The 20,198-nt window shown below is 55.4% G+C and overlaps 1 protein-coding gene across 4 annotated transcripts in view; it reads left to right on the top strand.

Annotated features, from left to right (window-relative positions):
* The first annotated feature begins 15,238 nt into the window (after positions 1-15,238).
* The window catches only part of NFIC (nuclear factor I C), a 40,437-nt gene continuing 35,477 nt past the window's right edge, over positions 15,239-20,198 (top strand). Inside the window, exon 1 of one of the 4 annotated variants that reach the window (XM_068156447.1) lies at positions 15,239-15,372. In XM_068156447.1, coding sequence (XP_068012548.1) covers positions 15,370-15,372 — 3 coding nt within the window. In that variant the 5' untranslated portion in view covers positions 15,239-15,369. Of the gene's footprint in view, positions 15,373-17,555; positions 17,720-20,198 lie in introns of those variants that run through there. The other 3 variants (XM_068156449.1, XM_068156448.1, XM_068156445.1) reach the window with 3 other exon arrangements.

Genomic DNA, 20,198 nt, shown 5'->3' with positions numbered 1-20,198 from the left:
CACCCAGCGCTCTCTCAGCTTACCACGGTCCCAGCTGCCACCAGCCAGCACAAAGGGCTGCTGTCGACCCCAGCACTCAGCTAGGCCCCCTGCCACAGGGCTGCACGTGCACCTATGCTCCTGAGCATGCACATGGTGGTGTCCCATGGCATGTGCTGGGGGACACAGCATTGCACGGGTGTGCAAACACATGCAAGTGTGCATGCATGCACACTCATGCACACATGTGAACAGACACACAGGCATGTGCACGTGCCCACATGGAAACATGTGCGATTAAATCCATATGTGCAAGTGCATCCATGCACAAACACACCCATGTTTGCATGTCAGTAGCACACAGTGGGGAAGTCAGCTCTGCCAGTTCCTATCCCCCCACCCAGGAGGTGATACGAGAATACAAGATCCCAGTAATGTCCCCAAGCAGACCACAGCCCTCCAGGGCCCAGGATGGGAATGGAGAGGCAGCAGTTCCCATGGGTGAGGCATGGAACATGCTAGGGGTCCCCATGTCACCCTAGCATGGCAGCTGCATGCTGAGTGAGCAGGTTCTCACCCTGACACCCTTGGAGCTGACATGGGGGTGTGGATGCTGGACCCAGCCCCCTCCACATGCCAGCTCCCTGCTCCCCACACCATTGCCTGCCCTTCCCCTGCTATTACATAAAGGCAGGATTACAGGAAATCAAGGGGCAAAACATCTCACTGGAATTAATAACTGACTGCCTGCAGTTGCAGATTCACCTCCTGTGCTGTTTATACCCTCACCGCCCTGCCCACTTCAATTAGTGCTCCCTGGTGCCATTTGCCATTAACTGGCTCCAGAACCATGGGGAGGGTGTCCCTGGGACCCAGCTACCCCAGTATAGCCTGGGCAGGGTAGTGGTGGGAGCCCTGTTCCTCTGCATCCTCATTCTTCTCAGGCAGGAGTAGGGGATCTGAGGTCTCATCTGCTCTGCCACCACCTGCTCATTGCTCTTGACCATGACACCCCAGTCAGCAGCTATGCAGGGTAAAGGGCTGGGGGACACGAGGAGGGCTACAAGCCAAGAGCAGTGGGGCATGACCAAGGCTTTCTGCTGTCCACACGCCGAGGACACGGTCCCTCCCCACCCTCCTCACTTCCCCACCCCCTACCCAGACAGGCCCAGCCCATCCTATCCAGGCCCGCACAGCCTGGTGACCTCCCCGTCGTCAGCATTTCCCCCAACACAGAAGCCTCTCACTGCCTCCCATTCTGCCGTTTTCCAGTGGGAGCAAGGCCAGCTTGCCCAGCTCCGGGGCCGGGCGCCGAGGAGCCGGGGCCAAGCCATTGTGCTGCGCTGACGGCTCCGCAGGCAGGAGAACCGATGCTCCCAGATGAACCCGGCTGGCGCAGCCATTTCCTGGTGTGTTTCTTCCATATTCCAAAAAAAAAAATCCCAAAGTTCTTGTTAAACCAGTTAGGGTTGCTAAGAGACAACAATGTGCTTTACATGGTGCGTTATTGACAAAGCCCAGCTCTTAATAAGCTCGGAAATGAATGGCGAGCAGCTTGGAAAGCCTGCACGGCAGAGCCAGCAGCAGAGTGCGATGGCCGCCCTCCTGTCTGCACAACCTCCTTAACTCTCCCACAGACTGCCCCAGGAAAGGCTCATTCTCCCCCAGAGCCAGGGCAATGTCAGGGCTGGGACCCTGCTACCCACTGCCATCAGTTTTCTTTGTAGCCATAGACACCCGTGGGGTCCAGCCGTGCACCAACAGCGTCACCAGCGTTTGGGACACGCCTTCTTGGCACAGGCACGGCACCAAAAGCTGCCTCCACCTCCGTCTGCCAAACACCCACCAGCCCAGGCTCAGCCAGAGATGCTGCTGGCTTCCTGGGGAGGGGAAGAGGAGCTGCCTTACTGCCCATCCCCAGAGGAGTAGGTTGTTGGGTACCCAGCTATGGGCAATAAATCACTCACGAACAGAAGATCAAACCGTTTTGTGTAGGGCCAGGGCTGGTGCCTGCTGCATTGTCAGCAGAGCTGGGGCAGGGAGAAGGGTCACGCTGGTCTCTTTGGCATGAGGCACGAGGCAGGTGCTCAGCACACTGGGGCTAGGGCAAGGACCCTGCCAGAGGCATGTGCAGGCAGAAGCAGGCAGGGAGCAGGTGCCCTGCAGGGCTGGCAGCCAGCTGATGTGGTGGGGCAGCCTCAGGGCATTTGTGAGCAGTGGGCACCAGTCTGTAGATGGCAGGGGCTGACAGAGCGATGGATGGAGGAGGTTGTCCCTTCTGCCACTCACCTGATGTGCCTCATGCACCACCACCCCAGCCTGCAACTGCACAGTGTCCCCAGGGGGATGACTCTTCCCCTCTTGGGCAGCTTGGCCATCAGGGACTCCAGTGAGAACAATATGGGGGACAGGAGATAGCTGAGATAGAGGGACAGGACACAGGCAGGAGGTAATGAAGGCAGTGAAGTCAGGTTGCTGGTTGGGAGGAGCTGGTTGGGGGCTCAGCAGGAAGCTTAGGGCACCTTGGGCTGAGGGTGCTCCAGTGTCTGGCTGTTCTGCCCCTCCTTTGCTGCAGCTCCCAAAGGAGCTCAGCACCTTCATTTCTTCCTCCACCAATGATGTCAGTGCTCCAGCCTCCAAGGTGGGGTGAACCAGGCCCCAAGCATTCCCATGTCCCCAACTCCAGGTGCTGTCTCAGAGCCCCAAATTGTGCCAAACCCAGCCTCAGCCCCGCCACAGCTCCAACCCCTGAGAAAAGGTAATGCTGCAGTCTCCTGGCTGCTTCATAAAGATTCCAGGAGGAAAATTGGTGCAGGAGCACATGTGAGCAAGAGGAGGATTGGGGGAAGGGGAAGCAGCACCCCACTTAACACAGGCCCTTGGCACTCGCTCGGGTGTTCCTGGGCACAGGGAGCCTGGCAGCAATGATGGCTGCATTGACTTTGGCTGGGATGCCCAGCTCTTGGCTCATGCTGCCAAGAGTGGCTTCCCCCAGTGCCAGCCCCTGTGACCTGGAGAGGGACAGCACCCTCACTGCCCCCTGCCTGCACAGTCCCTCGTGGGCGTGAGGGACACAGGCAGCAGGTGGGGGGAAGCCACCTTCTCAGAAAGGCCTCAGGTACCACTTCTGGCTGTTGCGGGGGCAGCTGGAGGCCACAGCCAGATCTGGGTCTGCCTTGGCCACATCCCCAGCTTTGCAGCTTAGCACTCAAATCAGCTTGCGAGGTGCTGGCTGCTTAGCATCCAAATCCCCAGCCAGGGCTAAAAATAGACACCCCCCCGGGCTCGGCAGGTGGCAGCTGGCACTGCTCAATACTGCCTTGGCACGACCAAGGAGGGGCCCTGGAAATGCCACTAGGGTGGGGAACAAGGACCAGGAGGTGGAAGCTGGCTCCATTGCTTAGCTGGATGCCCTCACCTGCTACAAGGGCACCTCAAGTCTCTTGCCACCAATTCCTCCCACTGGCATGACTGGGAGCGGTGCCAGGCAGTGCTGGCCACTCTAGCAGGGCCAAGGATTTTCACCTGCTGGCAGAATATCTGCAGTAAACCCAGGAGGCTGCTTCAGGGGGAGCATTTAATATTCTCTTCCTCACCCTGTGACACTGGCGCTGCCCTCACACCACCCCTGATCACCTCTGTCCCTGGCACAGCCCCAGTGTCTAGCCTGACAGACAGCACGGGGCAGGTCCAGCTGCCTGCCATGAGTTTGTGAAGCCTCAGGGGAGGTGTTTGGGAGTCGCTGGTGTTGGGACTCATTGGCTGTGGAGAGGAGCAGGGGGTCACTGCCGCCCTATCAGAGGTGGAAAGCTGAACTCGGGAAGCCTCAGACCATGTCCCTGCAAGCCATCAGGAAGAGCTGTCACCCGCCCACACACTGATGATGAGGCAGCACCTTCACACCTGCAGGGCCAGGGACAGCGTGCCCCCAAGCTGCCTTCTGGCAGCTCCCAAGCACCTCGGCCGCGCTGTGCCTGCCTGCAGCACACTCTCAACATCACCGGAGCTGTCACCAGGGTAAAAATAGCATCTCAGCAGAGTGCAGCCATGCTCCCTAAAAGCCATGTGGTTCGAGTTAGAGATTAATTGGAAATGCTTATTTTGATTTGCAAAGTGATTGGATTTTTCCAGGGCATTTTGAAAGGAAAAAAGTCTGAATTTAATTATCACTATTCCAAAAAGCACCATGGGACAGAGTGTTTGAGGCCATCTCATGTTTGTTTCACTCTCCTCTCCAAAACGCAGGCAGGCCATGGGGGACTGGTGGGGATGCATCAGGGATGCCTCACTGTCCCCTTGCACCCACTCGCAGGCCAGGCCCCAGCTCCCAGCAGAGGGCAAGGCACCGGGGCTGTGCAGTGCACCAGCAGCTGCTGGCATCAAGGCAGTGAGCCCCAGGGGCACCCTGCATACTGGTGCAGCTCAGGCAGGAGAAGAGCCCAGGGGGAACTGTGTCAGTGCAGGCCAGGCCCAGTTCTGGAAGGGTTTTCTTTCAACAAGTTGCTTTGTTTTTACCAAAATGGATTTTCAGCAATGGCCTTTTTCTTCTTTTTCTTTTTCTTCTTCTTTTTCTTTTTCTTCTTCTTTTTTTCTTCTCCTTTTTTTCTTCTTTTTTTTTTTTCCCTATTTTTTCCTCCATTTTTTCCTCCTTTTTTTCCCCCCTTTTTTTCCTCTTTTTTTTCTCTCTCTCTCTTTTTTTTTTTCCTCAGGGAAAACAGAAGTTCCAATTACATTTCTCTGGGTTTCTATTGAAAAATGAAAAGCAAATGCTCTTGCATGCTGGCAAAATGTGGAAAAATGTCTAGGAACATTTTTTGTCCAAATGAAAACAGTTTCAGCTCTTTTTTTTTTTTTTTTTTTTGAGATCTCTTTTTTTTTTTCCTGAAAAGAAACCACAGTTGCCTTCCCAGTTATTCTAGTCAGACTGGTTTCAAGACAGACTTCCCAGTTTAGAGCTGTAGCTGGGCTTATGGTGCCACAGGGCAGGCGGCCTGGGCCTCCCCAGCAACCCCAAGCCAGTGCTGCCATGGCACTTTCCACCTCATGTAGAAAGATGGGGCAGGAGCAGGGTGAGACCTGCCTGCAGCCAGTATGGCCCTGCACTGGTGTGTTGGCAGGTCTGGGGTGCACCAGGCTGGAGACCCCCAGCCCCATGGCCAGAGATGCTCCATACAAAAGGCTGGGGCTAGTGGAGTCCTCCCCAGGGCTTTGGAAATGTGACCTGAGCTCCACATTTATGGAACAATTTGGGACCCTGTTGGATGTGGGAGCAGCACAGCCTGAGGACTCCTCGTCAGTTTCTTTTCATGTTGACAGGATGTTGGGATGGGGAATTGCTGCCCCTGCTCTGTGTTTTGCACTCAGCTTGATTTCCCTCTGCATTTGTGCCCTGTGCACCGTGGCAGCCAGGGGCCAAGAGCCAAGGGCAGGTAACAGGTCCAGTACCCTGGGGGCTCTTCTGCAAGCACAGGAGGAAATGAGCACACACAGAGGGCTGGAATTTCAGGATGCATACTCACATGGTGCCTGGCCACAGCAAAGCACCTGCAGAAGCCTACCCTTGGCTAAAGAAACCCTGAATTCAAGGTACCTCCATCTCTCCAAACCACCTTGTATCTGGAAGGCTCTTTCTGCTTCCATGCTTCTCAGTCAGGATCTCGGAGCCAGGGCAGGATGGAGGGGACACACAGATGCAGGATGGCCCCATGGTGAGTAGGCTGTGGCTGTGAGAACTGTTGGCTCTGCAAGCACCAAAGTCCTGCCAGGCTATAGGAAGGGGAATATAAAACTGAATGTTAAATGTAATCTCTGGGCTGAGATTTGGCTCCACTTCTCCACCCATGACACTGCCTTCTCTCTCTCAGTCTGCTCTGGGCACATAGCCAGATGCCCAGGCAGGTGTGGTGTGCCAGCACTGGCATTTTGGTGAGCAGCTGCGAGTCTTGTCTTGGTTCCATGCTGTAGTTTGTCAGGGCTAGGCACCTTCCCCACTGCCCTGCTGATGCTTGACCTCAGTGATGTCCCTGTAATGGTGCTTGCCCATGCAGCCCACCATGGACTATGCACTGAGCTGGGAGTGGGGTGCAAGACCTCATGTCTCTGCTGTGGCAACAGCACTCATCCCAAAAGGCATACAAATGTTGGTTTAAAAAGACTGAGGATCCAGCTGGAAAATCCTCCTCTGCAGGACTGATCCACTCCTGCTGCCACCAACAGCTAAAAGCCACCAACAGAGCCATGCTTCATTTTCCCCACTTGTTGAACACGGGGGGGAAGTGGTGATTCTTCTGCAGCTCCACAGGAGTGGGATAGCAGGGACAGATTCTGCCTCTGACCCCAGCAGGCAGCCCAGGGAGGGGACCAAAGAACCCCTTCTTAACCCCAAAACAGCTGGAGGCCTGGTCCCTACCCCAAGGCAGTGCTTGGGGAGCAGCAGACAGGAGGCTTGGTCCCCATTCCTGCAGGAGGGAGCTGGGAGCTGCTGGAGAGGGAGAAGAAACTGCCCCAGCACTGGCAGGCAGCAGAAGGATGTTTGCTGCAGTCACATGGAGCACGCCACATATTTACACACCGGAGCAAGGCAGCCTCGGTGACAAACACGGTGCCACTTGGGTAAACATGGCCCCTCTGAAGAAATGCATCTGTGGCCAGCACAGGAAGAGATCCAATGTATAAAAAAGCAGGGAAGATGGGGGAGATGGAATAGGAAAGGGGGAGCAAACCCAACAAAACGATGCCAAAAACCTCAGCCAAGCAATTGCATTGAAAAAAATTATTAGTGGTTTGGTTTTTTTCCCTCTCACTGCAAAGAGGCCTGGGAGAAATGCTGGGAGCCAACTGCCCTGTTTTCCATGTTTCCTCTGAAAAAAAAAAATATAAAGAAGAAGAAGAAGCAGCAACAACAACCACCAGCCTGAAGTGAAGATACAAAGTCCACTTGTCACCCGCCAGTTGCAGCCTCCCTGCCTGCGGCGGCAGCTGGGTGCTTGCATGGGGTTGCTGCCGCACAATGGTGCCTGTTGTTGCTAGAGCTGGGATCTGGCTGCGTTTCAAGGCCAGGCAGAGCATGTGCAGGCATCACTGCTGTTAACTCTCCAGGCCCTTCCCCGAGATCCCCCATCAGCAAAATGGATGGAGTCAGCCACAGTGCGCGGTTGGGGAAACTGAGGCACGGGTGCCTTCTGCAGCCTTTGAAGGTGCCACCCCCGGCCCTTCTTCCTGCAGTAATGTTGGGTTTACAAGCCAAGCCAGGCCAGGACTGTGAAATGTTGTTGTGCCCATATGCACCCTTCCCAGGTCTATCTGAAGTCCCCACCACCTGCCTTCTCCACCCTGCAGGGAGGTGGTTGGCCCCCAGCACCACTGTCTGATGCCACGTGGCCGAACAGCACCCATTCACCTGCTGGGATGCTGCTGAAGCATGGTGACACTTCCTCTGGTGATTCCATGCCTGCAGGGACTGCCATGGCAGCCAGCCCAGGCAGTCGTCACCCATGTGTCCATCGGGTGCCACCACATGCCTCGGAGAGCCTTGGGCAGGTAGCACGACATCCCTCAGCACCTGCTCCATGTTCCTGTGCTGGTCGGCTCCTAGGATGCCACCCGGCCTCAGACTGGGACACCGCGGTGAAGCTGCTGGTTGTCCTCTGCCACCACCCCAGTCCCCTGCTCACCACCCCGGGATTCTGCAGAGGGAATGACCTCAGCATAGCACCACAGCAAGCCAGGGCAGCAATCTCCCATCTGCCAGCACCACTCGATGCCCCGTGCCCAAAACGCTTCGGGCAACACGCCCCTCACCGAGCCCCAGGGCTGGCAAGCATGGGTTCCGTCACCCCCTGCGCCTGGCGAGCGCGGCCCCAGCGCCATGCAGCTCACAACTACTGCAACCACAAAAGCCATTTTTTCCTCCCTGCTCAGCCAAGCTGCCCAGTCCCCACTAATTAAAACAAAATAAAAATACATAAAAAAAAAAGGAAGGACACGGAAAATTCTATAACATCCCTTTCCAGCTCCTTGGATTTGGCTTTTGCTAATTTGAAGCAGACCCTGGAAGAGGAGGGGGGGGGGGGGGGGAGGGGGGAAGGCAGGGAGAGTCTAATCAAACCAGAATCATGGCACAAAAAAAAACCAAACCCAGTTTGCACCAAGAAGGGGAGGAAAAAAAAAACCACCAAGCCAGCAACCCCAACATTTGAATGCAGCAGGGAAGAAAGAAGGGGGGGTGGGGGGGGGGTGGAGGGGGGGGAAGTAGTTTAATGTGTGCTTAAAAACAAACGAGCAGTGGTATCATTTTTAATTAGGAGCCTATTTTCAAAGCCCTTATTACTTACAGTACGCTCAGCATCCAAGTAATTTTCCTCTCTCGTAAAATCGTGGCAAAGGAAGGGGGGAAGCAAACCCTTTGTGCGGCCGGAGAGCTTTGTGAGGCAAATACTCAGCCAATTTGTCTGCAGTAATTGGTTTAGCTATAGATGAAGGCTGGCAACTGATCCTGTGAGTTGCTAAACTTTTCCCGGAGCAGGGACTCTGCCTGCTTTGACTTTTGTGTGCCTCCGGTTTACGTCGCCTTCTGGAAAACTAATACAATTCTCTGCCGTGCTCTCCAAACTCTCCTCTTGCAAATTCCAGCCCCGTTTTCTCCTCTAGCAAACAAAAAACCATTTCCTACTGCGGCAAACGCCTCACCCAAAGGGCTGCCAGAGGTACCAGGGCCTGCTCTGGGCCCCTGTTGTGGCAATCGTGGGCATAAGGGCTGTGCCAGCACCGCGAACCCCACACACACCTGTCCCTGGGATCAGAACTGTGATTTTCTTTAGCTGCTGCAATTTGGCCGCTGGTATTGCTTGCAGCCCCGATCCCCAGCACCACCTGCACAGAGAGAATAGGGGCTCAGGGCTGGGCTCAGGGCTGGGCACAGCCTCACCGCTGTGGCAGGCGGCAAGGTGGAAGTGCTAGAGCAGAAGGCAGGAGCAGGTAGCTCACTACCTCCCCACACTTCTGTTTGCTTTGGCAACTGATTAAAATTCCCCCATGATTCCCTGCCTCGGGCTCCAAAATGCCACCAAAGGGCACTTTCCTTCCTCCCCAGCAGCCGGGGAGTCCCTGGCAGCTCCCAGGGACTGCAACCCAGTGGACAGGGATGCCAGCTGTGTGCCAGGACATGGAGCTCCAACACTTAGGTTACGCACTGCCAGCCACTTTCACTTTCTGCTGCCCAACGCCAGTCCGAGGCTCCTCTGCTTCTCTACGCTTCCCTCCCCCACCCCCAAGAAAAGGCATGTTTGGGGTGATTTTTATCTGCCCCCACCCCCCCTTTGAGTGTTGTTCCTGTTTCCACCAGGGTGTCTGGGGGGGGATCCTGCTGGGTGCAGCGCAGCAGCAGCCGCCCGTGTGGTGCTGTTGCAGAGCCACAACGAGGAAGCCATTAGGGTCACGGCACCCAGCTGCTCCCGTTCCCAAAGCTGAGCCTTCCACTGCTGCCGGGGCCAAGGGGTGCCTGTGGCAGTTTGGAAGCTGTGCCAGGGGGTGCAGGGATGATGGCAGCAGCCCCTGTCTGCCAGGCTCATCTGCCGGGAGGGTTAAAAATGTAAATCTGGATGCACTCACTCTGAACAAAGAAAACAGGGCTGCATAGCTCCCAACTCCTCACTCCAGAAATTTCCCTACATGCCCCCAGCACCAACATGACAAATCAGGCCCAGGAGAGTGGCTGCACTTTATTTATTTCCTTTTGTGGAGAAAAAAAATAATAATCAGGTGAGGAAACATTTCCTGGTTGGGGTTTGGTTGTCGGTTGTTTTTTGGCGTTTGGTTGTTGGTTGGGTTTGGGTTTGGGTTTGTTTGGGTTCCCCCCCCCCCCAAATGAGTGAAATTTGGCATCTGCAGAGTTCCCAGCACCTCCATCCACGCCCCTGCAAAAACTCCGACAGAGCTCTGCCTGCCTCAGCCCCTGGGTTGGGTTGGGCAGCAGCCCCGTGGCTGGACTTCAAGCTGTTTGGCGGCAGCAGCAGCAGCAAACCTGGCACACACAAGGAAAAGGCAGGAAAAATTCTCCCTTTTGATGTAAGGAAACAAATTTTAGGGGCAATTCAGGGGAGAGTGGCCCCAGTGAGGTGGAGCTTCCCAGTGCCGAGCAGCATGGAAGCAGGGGAAAGGGTTGCGAAGGGTTGCAGAGGAGGTGTCTCACCAAAGCCACAGATTTTGGGGGGCTGTTTTCCAACAAATCCAAGAGGAAGAGGTGAGTTTGAGCTGATGGAAAAAAATACAGAGGAGGAAATCTGGATATTTGAATTTATTGATTTTTTACATCTAACCTGTAGCCAAGAGGGTGGGGGGAAAGAAAGGAAAGGAAAGAAAGGAAAGGAAGGAAAGGAAGAAAGAAAGGAAGAAAGAAAGAAAGGAAGGAAGGAAGAAAGGAAGAAAGAAAGGAAGAAAGGAAGAAAGAAAGGAAGAAAGAAAAGAAAGGAAGAAAGGAAGAAAGGAAGAGAGAAAGAGAAAGAAAGAAAGAAAGAGAGAAAGAGAGAAAGAGAGAAAGAAAGAAAGAAAGAAAGAAAGAAAGAAAGAAAGAAAGAAAGAAAGAAAGAAAGAAAGAAAGAAAGAAAGAAAGAAAGAAAGAAAGAAAAGAAAGAAAGAGAAAGAAAGAAAGAAAGAGAAAGAAAGAGAAAGTAAAGAAAGAAAAAGAAAGAAAGAAAGAAAGAAAGAAAGAAAGAAAGAAAGAAAGAAAGAAAGAAAGAAAGAAAGAAAGAAAGAAAGAAAGAAAGAAAAGAAAGAGAAAGAAAGAAAGAGAAAGAAAGAAAAGAGAAAGAAAACCACAGCAAAATTTCTACCCCCCCTTGAAATTCTTGCAGAATAATGAACTGAAATCTGCTAGCAATTTTTAAAATGAAATCCCCCCCTTGTCAGCAACAATTTCACCAGTTAAAAACTTGTTTTATAAATAAAAAAGGAGGGGAAAAAAAATCTTTCATTGCATGTTTTGGCTTTGAATTGAGCAGGGCCAGACCTCTGCCTGTTTAGGACCCAGGCCAAGAGCCATATGCAGGAATAAAGTAAATAAATTCTGGTCAAAACCAGAATATTCTCCTTAAAAGTTACTTGAAAAGCAGCAACAAAGCCATCTGAACATGGGTTGGTTATTTCCCTTTCTCTCCCTCTTTCCAGTGAGGGATGCGGCTTGGCAGTGCTGGCAGCACCCAGGACTGAAAGCAGCAGAATGGGACCTTTGAAAACACCCTGCAAAAAATGCTAGAAATGAAGGCAAGGAAAAGGCTGCTGAGGCTGAGGGATATTTCCCCTGGCAATGGCAGGGGCTTACGCAGCCCTGTGCTGCTCCACGAGTATCTGCACCCCCGGCTTGGCTGAGCCCAAGACTTGGCATTGAGGCATTTTAGCAGCACAAAGCAAGCATGAAATGCCCTTTAGAAATAAAATCTAGCTTTGGGGAGGGGGCGAGCACAGCTGTCTTGGCCACCGGGACTTCAGGTGGTGGCCATCTGGCACTGCCGGACAGGGCCTCTTGCCCACGAGCACCAGGAAGGGTAGGGGGCATGAGGCAGTGGGGAACAGCCTGAGCCTGCTGGCATGGGATTTCACTGGCTTCTTGCAGCAGCGGGTTTCAGGGGAGAGGGGAGCAAATTTCCACTTGTTCCCAGTACTGATTTTATGGATGGGTGGTCAGAAGCCTGCAAAGGGGTTGGGATATAAACCTAAGGAATGAAACAAAGGGCCTGATCCAGTTGCTCCATCTCCATGCCAAAATAGAAGTAACTCAGCTTCAACCCTTGTGAGAATCCACTAGGAGAAAGAAAACTGGACCCCAAACCCTCCTGCTTCTTTTGCTTTTTTTTCTTTTCTTTTCTCTTTTTACTTTGTTGTTGTTTTAGTAAGGCAGCAAGGATGGGTTTGGATTTCCCCCTCCTCAGAATGCTGTTTACAGGCAGCCTGGGAACAAAATCAAACAAACAAAAAACCAAACCAAAACAAAAACAAGCCAAAAAAAAAAACCAACCCAACCCCAAACAAACAAAAAACACCAAACACCACCAAACACAAACCAAAGCAAGCAAACAAACAAACAAAAAAAAGAGGATTATTGTCATTTTAGTGTTTTTCTGTCTGGGGTTTACACTAGGAATTGAGATTGAGGCTGGGGTGGCTGCAGGGTCTAGCAGTGGCTCCCCAGCTCTGCACCCCACAGCCTGCACCCCTGGGCAGTGAATCCCACCTGCAGCAGGGCTGCCAGGACCAGAGCTGTGGCCTGCTGAGACCTTTCCACTCTGCCCCAGCCCCATAGCAGCAGAGTACAGGTGCCACTTGAGGCACTGAGATCATTGCCACCCTAGGCCATTCTATTGTGGTTCACACAGGATTAGTCCTTGGGCTCAGGGAGATCTGACAAATGGGATTAATTCAGAGGGACGCCTACATGTGCTTGTAGGCCACTGCCAAACCATGGTGGTGTCTCAGAGACGAGGCCGGCAGCCCTTCAACCTTGGCTTTGAATCATCCAGAAAGCACTTTAAAAGCATTACAAAAACAAGGCAGGCAAAGCCCCCTTGCCCACATTCCCACATCCCAGGCCCGCACAGAAGTGGAAATAAAACCCCAGGTGAACTTCTCCCCCTGCCATCAATCCATCAGCCCCCCTTTTTTCTCCTTGCCCAGCAAGCACTGGCCTCAGCAGCTTGGCACTGACAGCCTGGCAGAGCTGGGCACTCTTCCACAGCACTGAGACTGAAGCTGAACAGCCACGGCCTCCCCAAAGCACAAGGAGCCAGGGGAGCCGAGGAATCACCACAGCAAAATAAAAGTGCTGGCGAGAGGGAGGGGAGCTGCCAAGCAGGCACCGATAGCAGCCCCTAGGAGCAGTTAAAAATTGACAAATGCTTCTCTTGGCTGATTTTTGCGCTGCCTCTCATCTGGTGTCAGGCAGAAAATGAAAACTCTATCGTGTGGGCAAAGTTAGCACCGAGTTTGAATTCCTCCAGGCTTCTGGAGCTGGGGTGAGGCAAGAGAATGCTCGTTTCAGCCAGGAGCCTTCTTCGCAGCCTTCAAACAGGGAAGTGGCTTGGGGTGGGGGGGGAGGGTGGTGAGCAGACGGTGATTTAAAAACAAACCAAAACAAAGCAGTTCTAGACTGTGTAAAAACAAAATACATATATATATATAAAAAATCATTAGGGTTTGGCTGTTTTAACAGAAAGCTGGAACAAAAGTGGCTGGCATTTCCATCGCGCCGATGGCCGCGCTTCGGTGTCTTCACGAAACAACTTGCGTGGCAGTAAAAATGTGCCCTGCGAACGCACAAATTATGGCGTGTAACATCCAGGGCCTTGGTATGTGCACGGCGGGTTTAGCTGGCAAAGGGGATCCAAGGATGGATAAAACAAACCTTTGGTCTTTGCGAAATCCCTGTTAAAATCGAGCTGATCCCTTGTAAAAATGATCAGGGCTCGCTGAGTCCTCTCAAGGAAGAAAAAAAAAACCCCAACAGAGAGTCATTCGAAAGAGGGAGGAAAACGCTGAAATGAAAACTAGAGGAACGGCAGCACAGCTTGCTTTCATTTTATTTAAAATACAGATAGTAAATTATTTAGCATATTATTTATCGCACTGAAATAATTTGAGCACAAGACAGATGGGGATTGTGTTCCTGTTTGTTCAAGACTATGGAGCATGCCTAAAAATAAAGCCGTGCAGCGCGCACTTCAGCCCTTAATAAACTAAAGGGAGGCGAAATCTAGGTTTTGTTGCCTTCCTGCACAAAAAAATGTGGTTATGGTAAAGGAATGAAAAATTAAAGGATTGGTCGAGAATAAGGGTTAAAAGTCCAGATGCAAAAGGGGTCTATGGAAATAGACCCCAGACGCTGCTCCCCGACCAAACCCAGCTCCTGCCCGCTGCCAACTTTCTGCTGGAGCCTAGGGAAGGAAGGCGAACCGCAGCCCCCGCTGGTCCCGATGCTGGAGCCACTGCTCTGGCTGCCAAGCGGCCTGGACCCGTGGAGGGCAAACAGGGGGCATCTGGGGGGGAAACTGCTGAGAAGGATGGCGGGGCTGCGTGCGGGTAGCACAAGAGAATTTAAGGGACAGAAACGAGGTAGCCTGGAGGGGCTGGGGGAGCAGGGCCGAAGGATGTTCGGGGAGGTTGGAGTCGGGGGGGTGGGATGACCATGATGTGTCCGTGGGGCAGGGCTGGGAGTGTCTGCTGGGGGTGCTGGGGAAATGTCTGCAGAACAGGGAGAGGATGTCCGTGGGGACAGAGGTGTGCGGGAGGGGGGAAAAGGGGCGTCCGTGGGCCGGAGATGGCTGGGAGCAGCGGGACTGGGGGCGTGCGGGGCCGCGGGTGACCGGCCCGCCCGGTACAGGGGCGGGCGGCTGGGCCCGGCGCTGCCCGCGGCTCCTCCCCGCTCTGCGGTAGCTCCGCACCGGGGCCGCGCCCCCCCTTCTCCATCCCAATCCGCCCACCCCGCGCTCCCGCGCCGGGCAGAGCCCGAGGGCGGCCCCGCGCTTCCCTCCTCAGCCAGCCGGCCCCGGGGGGGCCGCGCCGCAGCCCCCGCCACTTACCAGCATCAGCCGGGGGTCGCCGTCGCGCTGCAGGGCGAAAGGGGCCGGAGCCTTTCTCCTCCCCGCCCCTGCACCGGGAGCATCCCCTCCGCAGCGCCGCCGGTGCCCCGGGCGAGGGGAGGAGGCAGAGGCGGAGGCGGCAGCGATGGGGCCGGGGCGCTGCGGACTGCGAGGAGGAGCCGTGCCCGGCCGGAGTTGGGCTTCGCTGCGGGGGGGCGGGGGCGATGCCAGCTTTGCTCTTCCATAGGCGCAGCCCAGCCCTCCGCCGGCCCTCTCCCCGGGGCTCATTTTTTATTTCTTAAAAACAAAAATATATATTTTTTTTTTTTCCCCCTTGCTTTGCAAAAATAACCATCGCCCCGCCGCCCCCCAGCTCCCCTCATCCCCGTCACCCCCGCGGTGCATGAGGCCGGGCCGGGCCAGGCCCGGTTCTCCCACCGCCGCCCCGGAACTCGCCGCTGGCGGCCGCGGGCCCCTGCCTCCGGCCCCGCGTGGGGGAGCGCGGCCCGGCCTGGCTCCCGGTACGCGGAAGCCGGAGCATGGGCCCCGGCAGCGGGACCGAGCCGGAGAGAACGTAAGCGCTTGCCGGGGACACTTTGACGTTGCCTGTGGCCTTTGGGAGGGCTTTTATTCTTATTATTATTATTCGACTTTTAATTTTTATTATTTTTGAGGGCAACGATTTTTTTTTTCCCTCCACCGTCGGCTGGGTGGAAAACACACGTTTTAGAACAAAATACAACAACAACAAGAAAAAAAAAAATCCCACCCTCTTTGCTTTGCTTTCCGCAGCAACTTGGAAGCCCGTTAATTGCACTTGGCTATGGTAGGTCCCATAACACTTTCATTTTCCCTTCTACTTTCCTCCTCTCCCCACCCCCGTGTGCGTGTGTTCGCGTGTGCACCCACCGGAGCCGGGGAGGGGGGCGGCGGGGCCGGAGCGATGCCACCACCAGACTTGAACAGGATGCCCGGGGGGGAGTGTAGGGGCGGCGGTAGGGAGGGTGCGGGCCAGGCGGAGGGAAGTTGCCGCTGTCTCTCCTCCCCTACTTCCCCCGCGCGGTGTAAGGGGGGGGCGGGAAGGTCGCGGCACGGGGTTGGGGGGGGGGGGGGGGACGACTCCGCAGCCCACGGAGGGCTGGATAGAGCTGAAAATGGCCGCTAAAAAAGGGGCGGAGAGGTTGCCAGCCGCACCGACTTGAACTTGGAAGTGACGGCCGGGAGGGTCGCGTTCAAGTCCGCAGCGCGGTGCGCGGGGCCGCCCTGCGGAGGTGGAGGACGGGGAAAAAAGGAGAAAAAAAAAAAAAGAGGAAAAAAAAAAAGCGCCCATCACCCCTCGGCTCGCCGTGCTGGGCTTCTCCCTCTTCGCTTTCTGCCAGGCCCCAGGGCGAAGCGGAATCTTGCGCCCCCAGCTCCCCTGGAGCAGCGGCGGCGGAGAATGCGGGGGGCGGGGGGAGGGCGGTGGAGAGCGGGCCCGGCCGGCGAAGTTTGCGGGGATCCGCACTGGTGCTGCCGCATGTCACGGAGCGGGGCTGCCTCCGGGGCAGGTTTAATGCAGAGGAAGGTGGGGATTAAACCCCTAACTCCCCGGGCGGAGATCGTCCTCCAGGGGCTGGCAAAAGTTCAGAGTGAAAAAATCAGTTGTGCGGGGAGGGGATCTGCGGGACGGGGGGAAGAACGCTGTTGGAGAGAGCGAGGCTTGGCTGGAGCTGCGGCCTCGCAACTCCCGGAGCAGCCCCCGGCGGTCAGCGGGGTCTCTGCTGCGCTTCAGGGAGAATTAAACCATGGCTGGGGTGCAGCGAGCGGGGCCGGGATCTGCGGCCTCGGCGGCTGCCGTCCGCCCTACTGCGTAGCTAGGACTGGCTTCCACAATTAGGAGCGGGGATTCCCTTTGTTTTTCTATAAGTGGCTCTCGCCCTCGCTAATTAGGTTTCATTAGAGCCTGCAGAATGGGTCGGTGGCAGTGGTGTCTGCAGCGAGAACTTGCTGTTTGGAGTTTGCCGGGCGCGGGGCTCCGCTCGCTTTGTGCGCTCGGGCGGGGGCGGACGCGGGGCTGCCCGAGTGCGGGGCTGCGCGAGTGCGGGGCTGCCCGGGCGCTCCCCCCGCCCGCCCCGGGGCCGTGAGTCGAGACGCTGCTGGGCGTTAAAGCAGGAGGGGGAGCGACCAGAGTCGGGATGCGGCGGGGCGGTCTCTTTGGCACCGGGGCTCGGAACGGGGCGGGGGGGGGGACACCCCCTGCCCGTGCCAGGCCAGCGTCTCCCGGGGCTGCTGCCCAGAAGTTGCCTATGAATCTGCAGATAGCTTTTTTTTTTTTTTTTTCCCCTCTCCTCTGGCCGTATCGGCTCCGTCTATTTAAAAAATAAAAACTTAAAACCCCGCAAAACAGCCCAAAAAGGGCGAGCCCGCGGGGGGAGGGGGCCCGTCCCTCCCTCCCTCGTTCGTCTCTGCCCCGCAGCGCCTCGGCCCTGGAGCCAAAGGGGGTTCCTACATCTTTAAATGGGATGTAATATTTTGGGATGGGCTTTTTTCATAACGTCACTTCATTCCTCGCCTTTTTTTTTTTTTTTTTTTTTTTTTTCATTTTCTCATTCTTTCTTCCCTCCCTCCCTCCGCTGCCCGTGGCTCGGATGGAGCCGCTTCCCCTCTAACTTCCCCGCTGCTCGCCGGCTCTGCCCGCAGGCTGGGTGCGGGGCCCCCCCTCAGCCCCCCCTCCCCGAGCAAAGATGAGCCTTTTGTCTCTTTAAAACGGCGGGGCCCCCCCTCCAACCACACAAACAACAACAAGAAAAGCGCTTTATTTTCCAAGGGGGGGGAATAGTTAACGCGCTTTTTCTTCCCTTTTTTTTTTCCTGTTGTGGTTGTTGGTTGGTTTTTGTTGGGTTTTTTTTTTTGGGGGGGGGGTGGAAGTTGGACCCTTTTTTATTTCCTCCTCGGCCCCCCCTTCCGCGGGGACGCCCGCCTCTGCCCGTCCGTCCCCCCTCCCTCTCCCCCCCCCCCCACCCCCCCCCCCCGGGCCCCGCACAGCCGCTCCAAAGGAGAGAGAGAAAAAACGCCCGGACTGCTCCAGCCTCCGAAATGACTCAGTAACTTTTACGCCTCGAGTCTCAGCCCTGCAATTAGCCACTTTCCCAGCACGGCTCGGGATGTATTCGTCTCCTCTCTGCCTGACCCAGGTAACCAGACCCCTCGCGGGCCCCCCCCACTTTTCCTTCCTTCACCGCAACGGACTTTCACAGTTGTAATGCAACAAAAAAAAAACCAAAAGTAAAACACCCCCACCCCCCCCCCCGCCACCCACGATTACAAAATAATGATCGTAGCAGGGAGAGGGGCTTCTCAGAGCAGTCGGGTTTACCTCTTGCTTACCCCCGCACCTTTTTTTGGGTGGCTTTTCGGTGTTTCTGGCATTTGGGGGAGGGGGGTTCTGCGTCCGCCTTCACTCGGGGCGCGGGAGGGGAAGGTTCCTTGTGGTTTGGGTTTTGTGTTTTCGCTGCGCCCGGGGGTGGGTGGTGCGGGGAGGCTGCTGGCTTTGGGGCTGCAGCGGAACACGGCGAGGTGCAGGGGGGTGCCTAGTTGGCTTTGGGGAAGCTGGGGGGGCTTGGCACTGCGAGCTCGGCCTTAGCCACACCACCTTTCGCATAGCGTGAAACTTTTTCCTTCCTTACCCAGCCGTCCGTCCCCCCCCCCCCCAGCCTGGCGGCACATGGTGGGGTGCAAGGAGGTGGGGGTGGGGCCGGGCAGTATCGGCTTTTTCTTCAAAATCCTGCAAGTTTGGGACTATTTACAGTAAGCTGTGCCATGCCACGCTGGCGGATGAGGATGGTGGGGGGTCATCCATGGCAGGATGGGGGGGCACCCCCTCAGTCTGCAAGGTGAGGCACTGTGCTGGCCCTTGTCTGTGTCTAGGGGGGTCAAAAGGCGGCCCTGAGCCATGTGCCTGGGGATGCTGGTGTCACTCCAGGCCACACCAGTGTGGCATGCGGTGGGGTGGCTGTGCCAGGGCCCATGGCGCAGGCAAGGGGGGGCATCCCCGAAGTCACCCAGCTGGTCCAGTTGTGGCTGGGAGGCTTTCAGGAACACTCCTCCTGCCCGCACCACTGCCACTGCGGCTCTGCCTTTGCTCTGTCCTTATTGATCGCTGATATTTATTTAATTATTGAGCAGGCAGCTTCCCCCCCTCCACCCCAGCTTGTAACCTCTTCTCTGCTGGCAGCCGCTGCCTGCTCCAAATCCAGCCTGTGCCGCACCCAGCGCGGGCTCAGTTCTGATGGGGAGGAGTGCTGCTGCTGGACCCCTGCGCCCACAGCACGGATTCTCCTTCCAGGTCCTTCCCTTGAGCCTGAGGTGCAGGCAGGATCTGGCTGCACCTCAGAGGTGTAGCTGTCGTGTTGGGGTTCAAGGGGGTCCCATCAGCAGCACTATGGCACCTGCATTGTGCTGGAGGGCAGCACAGGGCCTGGCCTTGTCTGGGGCTCTCCCTGGATATGGTGTAGCCATATGAGGCTCTTGGCAGCACAGGCGCGGGCATGGACAGTGAAATGGGCACAGGCATCAGCACAGATGGGCAGCACTGGGGCTGTTCAGAGACCCTGGGTATGGTGCTCCCATCATGTGGTTGACTTGGTACGAGACACACCTCAGTCTGCCTTTCTTTTTTATTCTTTTTTTTTTTTTGCCTCTATATTAATATTTTCTATTTTAATTTTTTCTCCTTTTTTCTCTTTTTTCTTGGTTTTTTTTTCTTCTTCTTTTCTTCTTCTTTTCTTTTCTTCTTTTCTTCTTCTTTTCTCCTTCTTCTCCTTCATCTTCTCCTTCCCTTCTTCTTCTTCCCTTCTTCTTCTTTTCTTCTTCTTTTTTCTTTTCTCCTTTTCTCCCTTTCTCCTTTCTTCCCTTCTTTCTTCTCCTTTTTCTTATTTTTTCTTCTTTTCATCCTTCTTTTTCCTTCTTTCTTTCCTTTGTTCCTTTTTCCTCTCCTCTCCTCTCCTCTCCTCTCCTCTCCTCTCCTCTCCTCTCCTCTCCTCTCCTCTCCTCTCCTCTCCTCTCCTCTCCTCTCCTCTCCTCTCCTCTCCTCTCCTCTCCTCTCATTCTTTTCTTTTGACCCTTCCTTCATTTTTTCCCTTCCTTTTACTTTTCCTCATTTTCTCTTTTTACTTTCTTTTGTTTCCCTGCTCTCTCACTCCAACTCCATCCTTTATGGAGGGCCCACCACCTCCCCACTATCCCAGTATCCAGCTGGCACTGGGTTGGCAGAGCCTGTTGCTGCCAGCTAACAGAACTTGGTCTGATGTGGGAAGCTGTGTGGTCGCTGGTTGGTCAGGCCAGGGCCGGCAGGAGCCATTCTGCTCACAAACCCGAGCTGTTCCCAGCGCTTTGCCCAGGCACCAGGCAGGAGCTGGATTTTATTCCACGGGTCTCAGCCTCCGCTCCACCACCTTCATGCGGGGAAGGCTCCAGTTCCTCTCCTTTGCCCTGGCTTAGCCTCAGCTGCAGCCCAGCCTGGCTGGGATGGGATGAGACGCTGTCTGCACCTACCAGATCCAGCCCCCCCGGTGCTCCCCCCGCCGCCAGCTTGGTCGTTCCCATCCAACCCGCGCGGCAGGGAGGCTCGCCCGGCCTGGTTGCCACGGATGGTGATGTGGATACATTGGAACG

This window comes from Melanerpes formicivorus, unplaced genomic scaffold, assembly GCF_026170545.1.
Source record: "Melanerpes formicivorus ecotype bairdi unplaced genomic scaffold, bMelFor1.0.p_v2 SCAF_34, whole genome shotgun sequence".
In the NCBI taxonomy this organism is placed as follows: domain Eukaryota; kingdom Metazoa; phylum Chordata; class Aves; order Piciformes; family Picidae; genus Melanerpes; species Melanerpes formicivorus.
Note: the sequence above shows the minus strand (reverse complement) of the source record. Positions and strands in the feature narration are given on the sequence as shown.